Source organism: Schistocerca nitens, chromosome 4 (assembly GCF_023898315.1).
Source record: "Schistocerca nitens isolate TAMUIC-IGC-003100 chromosome 4, iqSchNite1.1, whole genome shotgun sequence".
In the NCBI taxonomy this organism is placed as follows: Eukaryota; Metazoa; Arthropoda; class Insecta; order Orthoptera; family Acrididae; genus Schistocerca; species Schistocerca nitens.
In genome coordinates this window covers 706732513-706746202 of record NC_064617.1, presented here as the reverse complement: position 1 = coordinate 706746202, position 13690 = coordinate 706732513, and the positions used below count along the sequence as shown (strand labels likewise).

The window sequence follows — 13690 nt, the reverse complement described above, 5'->3', positions numbered from 1 at the left end:
TTTAGAAAGGATAGATTGCATGCGAACGGTGGTGGCGTGTTTGTCGCTGTCAGTAGTAGTTTGTCCTGTAGTGAAGTAGAAGTGGATAGTTCCTGTGAATTATTATGGGCGGAGGTTACACTCAACAACCGAGCTAGGTTAATAATTGGCTCCTTTTACCGACCTCCCGACTCAGCAGCATTAGTGGCAGAACAACTGAGAGAAAATTTGGAATACATTTCACATAAATTTTCACAGCATGTTATAGCCTTAGGTGGAGATTTCAATTTACCAGATATAGACTGGGACACTCAGATGTTTAGGACGGGTGGTAGGGACAGAGCATCGTGTGACATTATACTGAGTGCACTAACCGAAAATTACCCCGAGCAATTAAACAGAGAACCGACTTGTGGAGATAACCTCTTGGACCTACTGATAACAAACAGACCCGAACTTTTCGACTCTGATGATGGCACTGAAATAGAGGATGACAGGCGTAAAGCTGAAATACTAAACACCTTTTCAAAAGCTGTTTCACAGAGGAAGACTGCACTACAGTTCCTTCTCTAAATACTCGCACAAACGAAAAAATGGCTGACATCGAAATAAGTGTCCAAGGAGTAGAAAAGCAACTGGAATCACTCAACAGAGGAAAGTCCACTGGACCTGACGGTATACCAATTCGATTCTACACAGAGTACGCGAAAGAACTTGCCCCCATTCTAACAGCCGTGTACCGCAAGTCTCTAGAGGAACGGAAGGTTCCAAATGATTGGAAAAGAGCACAGGTAATCCCAGTCTTCAAGAAGGGTCGTCGAGCAGATGCGCAAAACTATAGATGTATATCTCTGACGTCGATCTGTTGTAGAATTTTAGAGCATGGTTTTTGCTCGAGTATCATGTCGTTTCTGGAAACCCAGAATCTACTCTGTAGGAATCAACATGGATTCCGGAAACAGCGATCGTGTGAGATCCAACTCGCTTTATTTGTTCATGAGACCCAGAAAATATTAGATACAGGCTCCCAGGTAGATGCTATTTTCCTTGACTTCCGGAAGGCGTTCGATATAGTTCCGCACTGTCGCCTGATAAACAAAGTAAGAGCCTACGGAATATCAGACCAGCTGTGTGGCTGGATTGAAGAATTTTAGCAAACAGAACACAGCATGTTGTTCTCAATGGAGAGACGTCTACAGACGTTAAAGTAACCTCTGGCGTGCCACAGGGGAGTGTTATGGGACCATTGCTTTTCACAATATATATAAATGACCTAGTAGATTGTGTCGGAAGTTCCATGCGGCTTTTCGCGGATGATGCTGTAGTATACAGAGAAGTTGCAGCATTAGAAAATAGTAACGAAATGCAGGAAGATCTGCAGCGGATAGGCAGTTGGTGCAGGGAGTGGCAACTGACCCTTAACATAGACAAATGTAATGTATTGCGAATACATAGAAAGAAGGATCCTTTATTGTATGATTAAATGATAGCGGAACAAACACTGGTAGCAGTTACTTCTGTAAAATATCTGTGAGTATTCGTTCGGATAGATTTGAAGTGGAATGATCATATAAAATTAATTGTTGGTAAGGCGGGTACCAGGTTGAGATTCATTGGGAGAGTGGTTACAAAATGTAGTCCATCAACAAAGGAGGTGGCTTACAAAACACTCGTTCGACCTATACTTGAGTATTGCTCATCAGTGTGGGATCCGTAGCAGATCGGGTTGACGGAGGAGATAGAGAAGATCCAAAGAAGAGCGGCGCGTTTCGTCACAGGGTTATTTGGTAACGTGATAGCGTTACGGAGATGTTTAATAAACTCAAGTGGCAGACTCTGCAAGAGAGGCGCTCTGCATCGCGGTGTAGCTTGCTCGCAAGCTTTCGAGAGGGTGCGTTTCTGGGTGAGGTATCGAATATATTGCTTCCCCCTACCTATACCTCCCGAGGAGATCACGAATGTAAAATTAGAGAGATTCGAGCGCGCACGGAGGCTTTCCGGCAGTCGTTCTTCCCGCGAACCGTACGTGACTGGAACAGAAAAGGGAGGTAATGACAGTGGCACGTAAAGTGCCCTCCGCCACACACCGTTGGGTGGCTTGCGGAGTATGAATGTAGATGTAGATGAAATATGTATACGATTTTTGACTTTCCGATGAAATAATACCTGAATCGTAAACTGGTGTATTAACTCGCTGTAATATTGTATACTTTTGAAATGGTTCAAATGGCTCTGAGCACTATGGGACTCAACTTCTGAGGTCCTTAGTCCCCTAGAACTTAGAACTAGTTAAACCTAACTAACCTAAGGACATCACAAACATCCACGCCCGAGGCAGGATGCGAACCTGCGACCGTAGCGGTCTTGCGGTTCCAGACTGCAGCGCCTTTAACCGCACGGCCACTTCGGCCGGCTATACTTTTGATCGTTGGTTTCTATTTATGGGCTCAAAGGTATTGACAGTCCATTGGTGGTCTGAAAACAGATTGTTATACGTTATGATGATTGCACATAGAAAATTTTTCTTACTTTATTGACCTGTTTCAGAAGGATAACTGGCCACATTAATATACAAAATTAGGCGTATGAATGAAACTCTGTATGCACATTTACAATTGTCCTTTCTAACTCTATAAGTATTTACTGATTAATAAAGATATGTGACTCTCATATTTGTTGACAAAGAAGTTTACTACAAGATTTATGGTCGTGGTTAACCATATTCTTTGATCTTTGATGGTCATATGGCTATGCTGAGTTTTGTATACGCTATCTTTGGCAGTTTGTCATGTTATAAAATGTGAACTGATGAGCACGATTACCATCTTTCGAGTTTTGTGATCGCGCTCTTTTCACACACATTTTTCTAATGATCAGCAAATATCATACGTTTTTTGAGTTCTATTTTGCTACATTTGGCACTTCGCCACGATATAAGGCGTAACCTGACGAGCTTGATTACCATGTTTCAGGTTTGTGATATTGATCTTGTGATAAAACTTATTTACAACGCATTGTTTCAATAACTTGATAGCTGTAGACTGTTGCTTGAAGAAAATTATAATCCTCAGTATTTGCTGGGGACGTTAGTTTACAACATTTGTCTTGCCCTGCAGTTTCTACAGTCTACAGCTCCCTCTAGTACAATGGAAGTTAGTCCCTCACGTCTCAACGCATTTCATATCATCCGGTTCCTTCTTACTTCATTGTTTCATACACGTTTTTGTCCTTTTCAATTCTGTGGAGAGCCTCATCATTTCTTATCTTATCAGTCCACCTTTTTTGGAAATCCTTCTTTAGTTCCACTATCTCATACACTTAAATTCTGATATTTTCTGGGTTTCGCACAGTCCATGATTCACTTGTATACAATGTCGTGCTCCAAATGCACGTCCTCAGAAAATTCTTCCATAGTCGAGGCCGAGCACGTGGTATTCTCGGTAAAGCAACCTCGTGTTGTGCCAATTGCTAGCCTCTCAGGGAGCGCACTTTTCGTTGAGTGTATTTGGGTTTGGCGAGCCCCGGTTTCCGTAGTTGAGGAATGGTTAATGCCGCCATCCGCTTCAACCGTAAGCTCTGGAAATGCTTCAGCGTCACCATGAGGTGCGGCGGTGGAACACTGTATGCCAAAGGGATCTTGTTCTGGACTTAACCGTCCGGATCACGAGATTGGTACAAATCTCCATGAAAAAGTTCACCTTCAAAGTTTGCTGTGTGCTGACGAGATGGATAGCTGCTAAGATGCTAAGGTGGGACAGTCGCTGGCGGGCAACGTGTGGTGAGGGGGGGGGGGGGGGGGGGGGGGACTGACCACATCTCTCTTTTTTAATGCTAACCAAGGCAAACGGAGTCTGTTTGGGTGGATTTGTGTATTCCTAGTAATCGTGGGAACTCCATGACGAATCCAACACAAGAAAAAACACACTCCTAAACGCATCGGTGTAGCATCTGGGAGCAGTAACGCCCAATGAGTTTTCGGTAGCCAACCGCGAGCTAGAGCTCACAAAAGAACGCCTATTAGTAATCTACATTATTGGGTTCCAAATATTTTTCTGGTGTGGAAGAGATGGGAGAAAGGCTTCGAAAACTTGTCGCATTTCCATGTAAACAAAGGATTACAATAGATAGCAAACACATTAATACCTGCAAGAGCTCGAGGAACGGCACATGACTGTCGGAAAATGCCGCATTACGTCAAGCTGTATCACTACAGCAAGCCGAAGTCTTGGGGAAGGCCAAATTGCTAATGAATCATATAAGACGAGTAGTAAGAGACTTATTGGATATCGACGTAGACGAACTGAAGAAAGAGTGGAGATATGCGTCATGGAGGTCAAAAATCAGGTGAAGCGTGTGAATGAAGAACTATTAAAGACGCCTACATTTATTCTGCTCTTTAACTCTCCGGGCATATTACAGCAGGATTCATCCACTTGAAAGTGAGAGGTCATGTCCTCAACCAAATCACTGCTTCAAGTGTCAGCACTAACTACACACCACAGAAGCACCCAATGGATGAGCAGCATGTGGGGAATGTAGTGAAGTTACACACAGAGAAGGGAACCATTGTTCAGCTCCCCCGCCACTTGTTAACTACGAGGCAAGTGTGCTACTTGGAGCCACAGTTGCCAAGTGTTCCTAGATGGTAAGCAGATTAAGGAGAAAAGACACGAGGAAATTATTATACTCGTATGTGGATGAAAAAGAAAGCTGTATGTAGCACACAAATCACTTCCTTTTGCAAGTTCATTTGCTACAACGGTGGGAAAGACATTTCAAAAATGGGACTCCTCAACACCGGCTTTGTCAATGGAAGCTATCACAAGTTCTGGCACCTGCATGAACTCTTGCAATAATGGTTTGCTTTAAAGGTTCTAGTCCGTCCTCCCCCACCCCCCACCACCCCACTTTTCCTCTAACCCCGTTCTCACGGACATAAACCAAAGTTCAGCAGTGTGTGCACGATAACAAAATCATCAACTCTTCCATCTAAGGAGAAATGCACGCTGAGCAAGTCTATATCGAAGAAAAGTACTTCAAACCCGTCAGACCACACCGCACTTGTTAGGTAAATCTGATGCAGAACAAACTGTAGACAATATGGCCATTAAAATCTGACTGAGGAAACAAACTAGCCCTTTCAACAAACCTCCTTGACTCGTAACATCCCCACGTCAACTGGCGGACAAGAAAAGCAATCAACCTCTCAGTTTAAGATGGCTCTTATTTTAAAGTGAATCGCCGGCCGTGGTGGCCGAGCGGTTCTAGGTGCTACAGTCTGGAACCGCGCGACCGCTCCGGTCGCAGGTTCGAATCCTGCCTCAGGCATAGATGTGTGTGATGTCCTTAGGTTAGTTAGGTTTAAGTATTTCTAAGTTCTACGGGACTGATGACCTCAGAAGTTAAGTCCCATAGTGATCAGAGCCATTTGAACCGTTTTTTAAAGTGAATCGTGAAACCTTATACAGACATGGAAGAAGCTAAACTTCTAGCTCAGAGAAGGCTTTAGAATTTGTACTCACAAGAAACCTTTTCCGTTATCTGACACCAATGTTCTACGTTATTACACACACCACATTAACGAAGCCAAAAGCGGAGATAGAGCTAGAGGGGGATTCACCATCTTTGTAGATGATATATATCATACCTTCTCAACATCCACCTCCAAGCATACATTAAAGCACGACGCAGTACGCGATTGAAAACACCAAAAGATTCCTTCTCAACATTTTTTGAGCTTCACAGCTCCTTGACATGTGGAAGAAAGCTGATTTAATTCCCCTCGTCAAATATGGGGAGGTTTGTATAAGCCCAAGTACCTGCCGTAGTGCTGTCCTAATCAGCTGGGAGGCAAAGACCTTGGAACTAATGTTCAGCCACCGTCTTTTCCGGATGTTAGAATCCAAGCAGCCCTTTAGCCGCATCACTGCGACTTCAGAAGGTATCGCTCCTCCACAGATAAAGTGACTCTGATGGAGGCGACTATACAACAGCCTTTCTTGCGTAGGCACCACATAATAGATATCTTTTTCGACAATGACAAGGCGTTCTATACTGCTTGGATGCTTAATATCCTCGAAAAATTACACATATGAGGCTCTTGGGGACGTCTTCCAGATTTTGCCGTGGCTTCTCCTGTCTCCACGTTACTTTAAATACAGAGACGGGTAACGTTCTACCAAATCGTTTCATGATATCAAAAAATGGTTCAAATGACTCTGAGCACTATGGGACTGAACATCTGTGGTCATCAATCCCCTAGAACTTAGAACTACCCAAATCTAACTAACGTAAGGACATCACACACATTCATGCCCGGAGCAGGATTCGAACCTGCGACCGTAGCAGCAGCGCTGTTCCGGACTGAAGCGCCTAGAACCACTCGGCCATTGCGGCCGGCACAAGAGAAGTTTTAAGAAATGTTTCATCATTTTATTTCACACGTTTTAATACTTTCACTCATTTTAACTAAGATATACAGGTCATAGAGGCCCGTCTGAGGCCTGCTATCATTTTCATGTTAATAATTGGCAACCACTGCTGTACAATCGCAATAAAGTCATGAGATGTTCAACTGACTCTTTTATTAGAACATGTTATGCGTTTCGGGATTACACCTATCTTCAGACATCACAAACTTCAACTCCTTCCTAATCATCTAGGCGTCCAGCCTTGACAACTCAAAGAAAGTGTCCAATATCATACGACTACAACTGCGACAGGAGCAGTCTTGACGCAGAGCGTATACTCTGCTTCAAGAGCGCTTGTGATGCCTGAAGATAGGTGTAATCCCGAAACGCGTAACATGTTCTAACAAAAGAGTCAATTGAATATCTCATGATTTTATTGCGGTTGTACAGCATTGGTTGCCAGTTATTATCATTTTTAACTACCTTCAGCTCCCTAGAGTTCATTAACGGCAATGAAAATCTCAGTGGTGTGCTTCCAAGTAATTCTGTCTTCATACACATCATCTTCTATTTATTGTGTTTTACGCCTTTCCCTAATGTTGAAAACTATTTTTTCGGAATTTAGCACATCCTGCACAATTTTACACTATCGAATGCTTTCTCTAGGTCACCATATGCTATGAACGTTTAAGGTTTATCTTAAGCCATACTGCATTATAATACCGTAATAATTTCGTAATTTACTAGCAGTTATTTTGGAACGTAGACAGAGTGATTCTCACTGAAGTTTAGAAACCCCCGAAGCGACACAGATGACGCAGAGATAATTAATTTAATGTAAAACACATGGGGCCACAGACGTCGGGAAACATCCGAAAAGTTGGTTATAAGTATTGAACGTCGCTGGAGCGATTGGGATTGATGATCCTACTTACCCTCGTCAGTAGGGTAAGAGCTGTACGTTTCTCCACCACACTACTTTGTTTTCGAAGAACTTTTCTAAATGTGATCTGAAGTAATCTTAGAAATTACGAAACTGTTGTCCTCGCTGCAACCAATCAAAAGCTGACATTACCTTATATTTCCGTCCTTTTCTCCCTTCTTTTTCTTTCTTGTTTACAGACTTCATTTAATAAAGAACACGTAAGTCAATTACTGGTAGTGGAGCAATTTCGAATCTTAAGCCTACTTACTTGTGACGCAATACGGCAGCATTTTGTTGTACTGTACTATACACATGACCAGCGAAGACCACAAGACCGGTAAATAAAATCACAAATCTTACCTCAATTTACACACATAACTGTCCAACGCAATTCTAAATAACACTGCTTGCCAGACGCAAGACGCTAAATTTGCCCCACGCGCTAAAGTCGCACACGTAGGCCTTCAGCCGCACCGATGTGAATACTTGAGTTTGGTTGGGATGATCAGGTGCGACAGGCCGATGGATTCCACCGCTGCACGTGCGGCGACGTACGTCGTCTGGAGACGTCACATTTTCGACATTTGTCATCCACTCTTAGGGTATTTCCCGACATCTGCGATCCCATGAGTCTTATATTAAAATGGATGTCTCAGCGTCAACTATCTCGCTTCGTGGGTTTTTAAACGTTGATAAGAATCACCTTGTATAGAATAACCATCGCTTCTAAGCGGAAGGGTTAACGATGCGTCTATTGGAAGATTTTGGTCGACCGATGCGGGAGAAAGATGCGGAATGTGTACACCGACCATGAAGACGATGAGGCCATATTAGACATTCCCGGTATGGACGCTTGTCTCATCAGAGAGATTTGTGAAAATAGTCAAATGTTCAAATGTGTGTGAAATCTTATGGGACTTAACTGCTAAAGTCATCAGTCCCTAAGCTTACACACTACTTAATCTAAATCCTAAGGACAAACTCACATATCCATGCCCGAGGGAGGACTCGAACCAAAATAGTCTTCCATGCAGAATTATGTGGGATGTGAAAGATATGCCGTGACTCGACAACCGTGTTATTAAGCTACTGGGAATGGAAAGAGCATCTACCCAGTTTCAAACGTAGCCAATTAGTAGTAAGTAAGCAAAAAAAGAAATGAAACCAAAATCAGCGCAAAGACACGTTCTACAAATTCGAAAGTAAACTTCTATCTACCGTTCTGAGAGCAAATTCCAAGACGTTTTGGTCCTACGTCTAACCAGTAAACGAACCAAAGCCATGCGTTCAGACACAAGTGGTTATAATACCAACGCAACGCCGGATCACAGAGAGAAGGTCGAAACAGCAAATACCTTTCTACTTTATTGTTTAACTGAAAACAATTGTGGTGTGGCAGTTCTCTGAAATAGTAACATGAACGCCAGAATGACATATCGAAGTAAGTGATAGTGGAATACATAATCAAGTAAAATCGCTCGACAGGAAAGATGTCTGTACTTTGTAGGATGCCTATATGATTCCACATTACAAACAAGAACTTGCTCCTCTTCTAGCAGCAATCTACCACGGTTCCTGGGGGAACGAAGAGTTCATAGCGACTGCAAAAGGGGACACATCGTCCCCGATTTCAAGAAGGACCTCTGGATAAACCCACACAATTGTCGGCCTGTAACGCTGACGCCAGGCATTCTCAAATTTTGAAGCATGTCTTTACGACCTTTCTGCAGACCGAAAATCGCCTCTGTAGGAATCAACACGCATTTCGCAAACAACAATGGTGTGAAACCCAGCTATTTCTGTTCGTCCACGAGATCTAGAAGGTGGCAGATATGTATGTCCAGATTACTGCTGTTTTCCTTAACTTCCAGATGGAACTAGGTATGCTTTCACGTTGTCACCTAGTGAATCAAATGACTGAACTGATGAGTTTCTATAAAACTGAACATAACATTTCCTTCTTAGCAGAGATAGATGCGAAGACGTAGAAGTAGCTTCTGGCGTACGGTTGTGTACATAGGATGTTCAGAACCCCCATCAAACTTCCAGATCTTGTAGAGGAGAGCGAGTACATAATATCTGGATAGGAACCGACGTCTGTAAACGTACCGCTTCCGTTCTATGGCGGTTTCAGTTCAGGTGTGTAACACATCAACGTCTCCTGAGGCAAACAGAAAAGTTTCAGAGTTGCTTGTCCTGGTATGTGATAGGGTAGACAGCATGACGTGTACTACGGTAGACGATAGATGGTCACCTGATACCACTGAACGTCTGCCTTGCTGCGAAACATATTCAATGCCCGTGCATCTCCTATACAATAAACATGGTTCGGTACACGTTTTCGGAATACACATACATGCTCCTTGTGTATGGGGAAGCTCGAGGAAATGGAAGAGATGCTAGTCGGCTGTATCACGAGCGTTTACCGCAATGTACCACGCCATCGCAAAAGCTTTTGCAAAAGTTACGCAGTGGCTCAAAGAAACATGTACCTTCATCATGAGGAGGCAGGACTGTGGTGCTTCACAGGTACATCTGTCGTCTGAGACGTTCTTCGTGCACAACAATTATATACCTAGTACTTACAAAGGATACACGCTGTGTACCCAGTCGATTTTCCACAACGCGTTGACTACTGCACGTGGTTCCTGCACACTCCTCCGTTTCCACATCGAATTCTGTTCACAGATGAATATAAGTTCAATAGGAACTGTACTGAATTCGCAAAAAAGGCATGTCTAGGGAGACGAAAACCCTCGTGCTGCTGATGTTCATGGCTTTCAGCACCGATTTGGTACTGACGTGTGGGCAGGTATTCTGGGCGGTCTGGTGATTGGGCCATATCTCCTTCCACTGAAGCTAACTGGTCCTGCATTAGTGACGTATCTACAAACGAGGTAGTCCAACCTCGCGCCTCGTGGCCGCCACGGTCGCAAGATTTAACTCCTATGGTTCACTTACTTTAGGGTCGAATTCAAAGTTTAATGTACAAGACTCCTGTAGGGACAGAGGGAGAGACGCCGGCCTCTGTGGCCGAGCGGTTCTAGGAGCTTCAGTCCGGAACCGCGCAACTGCTACGGTCACAGTTTAGAATCCTGCCTTGGGCATGGTAGTGTGTGATGTCCTTAGATTAGTTAGATTTAAGTAGTTATAAGTTCTAGGGGACTGATCACCTCAGCTGTTAAGTCCGATAGTGCTCAGAGCCATTTGAACCATTATAGACAGAGGAAGAACTGCTGGCACGAGTTCTGGCTGCTGCACTGGAAACTGAAAAAAAAAAACCCGGTGAGATTGAGAGCGTGTACTAGAACATGGTTTGCAGGGAAAATGTCTAGTGAAGCTGGTGGTTGCCACTTCGAGCCGCTGTTGTAACGCGTTAGTACTGTTCTCTACTCACAGTATTCTGGGTTCTTTTATGATTTGAAATCATGTGAACACGTAATATTTAAGTATTAATACAAACAAATGTGCTTAAGTTATATTCAATGTTTAATTACGTTCCTTTTCGAATTGCTACCTAATACCTGTACTGTGACACCCTGTTGTGTACATAATTCCGCTTAGTCAGCGCATACACAACTTTCCCACTAGAGCGCGCCCCGCCAAGCCCAACAGCGCAGGCGCAGCGCTCGTCCGTCTCCGCACTACGAGATGGCGCTGTCTTAGAGACGGACCAAATTCTGCTTCCGCCGATCCGCGTATTAATATGTTACGCAGCCAATGAGATTTCTGCTAATGTAGAACCTTTTCTCCTCGCGGATCACACTCGCACAGTGATACCTGAACACTCGAGGTATTATAACGAGTGTACAGACCTCCGATTAGTCATTCTGCATTAGTCTGCATCAGTCTGCATTTGTCTGCACCAGTCTGTACCAGTCTGCATTAGTCTGTAGTCACGTTTCAGTCTGCGCCTAATAAGATTACCATATTCCAGTACATAGCCATGAAGATAAATGTATAGACACTTTGTCAAATATCGGAGATATGTGAGAATAAGATAAACTTACCAAGACCAAAGGAACTTCAGATTGTCAATTGTAAATAGCATCCAGAATCTAGTTAAGTAAGGTTTATCATTGTTATTATTTTAATAAATGTGTGTGAAAATTAATCAAGTTCTGTTTAAAGTTGGTCACCATCAATCTGCTACTCTAAGCGTGCAAGTGGCATTTCTATCGTCTGACCTAACGGCAGAAGATAAACACGCCACGATAAGACCACGAGACATAATGCTGACTCTCGCCTACTTCGCTAGAGCGACAAGTCAAATAATCTGATGGTGTGTGCACTGAAGGTCTTACAGTACGCACACCACACACCCCTAATGCAGTTCTTCAAACAGAAGTGGATGAGTGAAACGCCTTAATTGAAACCATTGTGAAATGAAAACTATATCTTTCTGGAGATGAGCTTCTTTTCAAAATATTGTGTACCTACTCCCCTGTACAAGTCCTAGAAGTTCGTTAAGGGAATTTCCGAACACCCTGCAGAGAAGCCAGAACGGAAGAAGAATTTAAGCAAAATGAAGGTCGATCTGTGGAAGATCGACGCTTCTTGGATGGATTATCAGTTGACTTTAACATAGAAAAATTTCATGTACTGTGCATAAATAGGTGTAATGACCCTCTATTGTATCATTGCTCGATCATCGAGTAGCCACTGGAAGCAATCACGTCCCTTAACCATCACGAAGCTTGTCTACAGAGCGATTTGAAACGGAACGACCTCATAGAACTAATCATAGGGAAGTCAGATGCAGGAATGAAAGAATCCTCAGGAAGTGCAGTCCACTCATCACTGGAGGTAACCGCAAAAACCCTCGTTCGACCGAAACTTGCTCGCCATTCTGGAACTCTAAATTGGTACAACTGAGAGAGGAAACAGAGAAGGTTTGTAGAAGAGCAGAGGATTTTGATACGCGTCAATTTAGTAAGCACAAAGGCGTCAAGGACATGCCCATTCAACTCCAGAGGCAAGCACTAAAGAAGAGGTGTATGCAGCATGTTGTGGTTTATTGTTAAAATTCCGAGATCGCACGTTCCCGGAAGAGTCAATTAATTTATAGCTTCCTCCTATATTTTTCGCAAAGACCATAAACGTAAAATTAAAGTTTTGAGCCGATACGAAGGCTTACCAACAATCGTTCTTTCCGTGCACCATTCACGACTGCAACAGGGAAAAAGGAAAAGTGACATGGTCTAGAAATACCTCCCGACACACACGCTAAAACTCTCTTACTGGGCATAGATACAGATATAGATATAAACGTCTATGCGTCAGTGTATATCATGATTTCACGATTTGGATGTTTTTTTCTGTTCACTAGCAGTGACAGTAGCTGAGCAGAGTGGGAATCGTGTTCCAGGCGGCGCTCCCAGGAAAGCTGTCTGGGATCAGCGGTCCACTGGCGGTGGATGCCAACGGCGAGCTGCTGTTCTTCCCTATCCAAGACGAGCTAGCCATCTACTGCTGGAACACCAGCAAGCCGCATCGTCCGCACAACTTCCGTCTGATCGCTCAAGATAGCAAACGTTTGCAGTTTGTCGCCAACATGAAAATAGATCCCACGAGTCAGCTGTTGTATATCCTGACCAACAGATTTACTTCGTACGTGTGGAACGTCACCGACTATTCTGAGGACAACTACTATGTTTTATACATCAACATAACTGGAGTTAAGTGCTAAATATGGTTTCTATAAAACGTATAGCAGGAAAAAGTTGGAATTTGCACATCGACAATATTCTAGACAATACGAAAGTAAATGCTTGAAATTTTTACGATGTGTCTCTAAGATGAAGATTTTGAAAACGAAACTTTTCTTCATATTTTTATCCGTTTCCGAGATACAGAAGTTCACATTTACACTACTTCTAAACGTAAAATACGCACGTAAAGTTCGGTGTGAGGCGAAAACGTAGTTTATAAAGTGACGTAGAACGGAGAAATATGCTTCAACGTGTTTCCATTATCATCCATGTTGTAAGCTGAAACACATGCAAAATTTTTGTGCAAGTAAAATCCGGTGAAGGGTGTAAGACAAGTTTTGTGTTATTTCTGTTTCGTGTAACTTGTTTACCAAAGTTTTACTGACCCATGCTAACATGCTCTGCTGTGGCAGGGAAAATAAAGAAACCTGCGGTTAAGTGCACTTATAGGAGCACAAAAAGGCGGTTATGTTAGTGTTTCAAAAACGCTGACTGAATAGTGGGGTACCAGCTGCCTCATTTTTTCTTCCTTAGCACATTTAAACTTTTTCCAAAAATTTTGGCATCCGAATATATCGCGCCTTTTTTGCTGAGAGAGGAGTAGACAGTGGCAGCAGGAAAGTGACAGAAAAATAATAAATACTGGAAGACACTAGACAACGTTT

The 13690-nt window shown here is 43.1% G+C and overlaps 1 protein-coding gene across 1 annotated transcript in view; it reads left to right on the top strand.

Moving 5' to 3' along the window:
• The window catches only part of LOC126252583 (protein yellow-like), a 79744-nt gene extending 66619 nt beyond the window's left edge, over positions 1-13125 (top strand). Inside the window, exon 6 of the mRNA XM_049953483.1 lies at positions 12683-13125. Coding sequence (XP_049809440.1) covers positions 12683-13003 — 321 coding nt within the window. The 3' untranslated portion in view covers positions 13004-13125. The remainder of the gene's footprint in view (positions 1-12682) is intronic.
• The last annotated feature ends 565 nt before the right edge of the window (positions 13126-13690 follow it).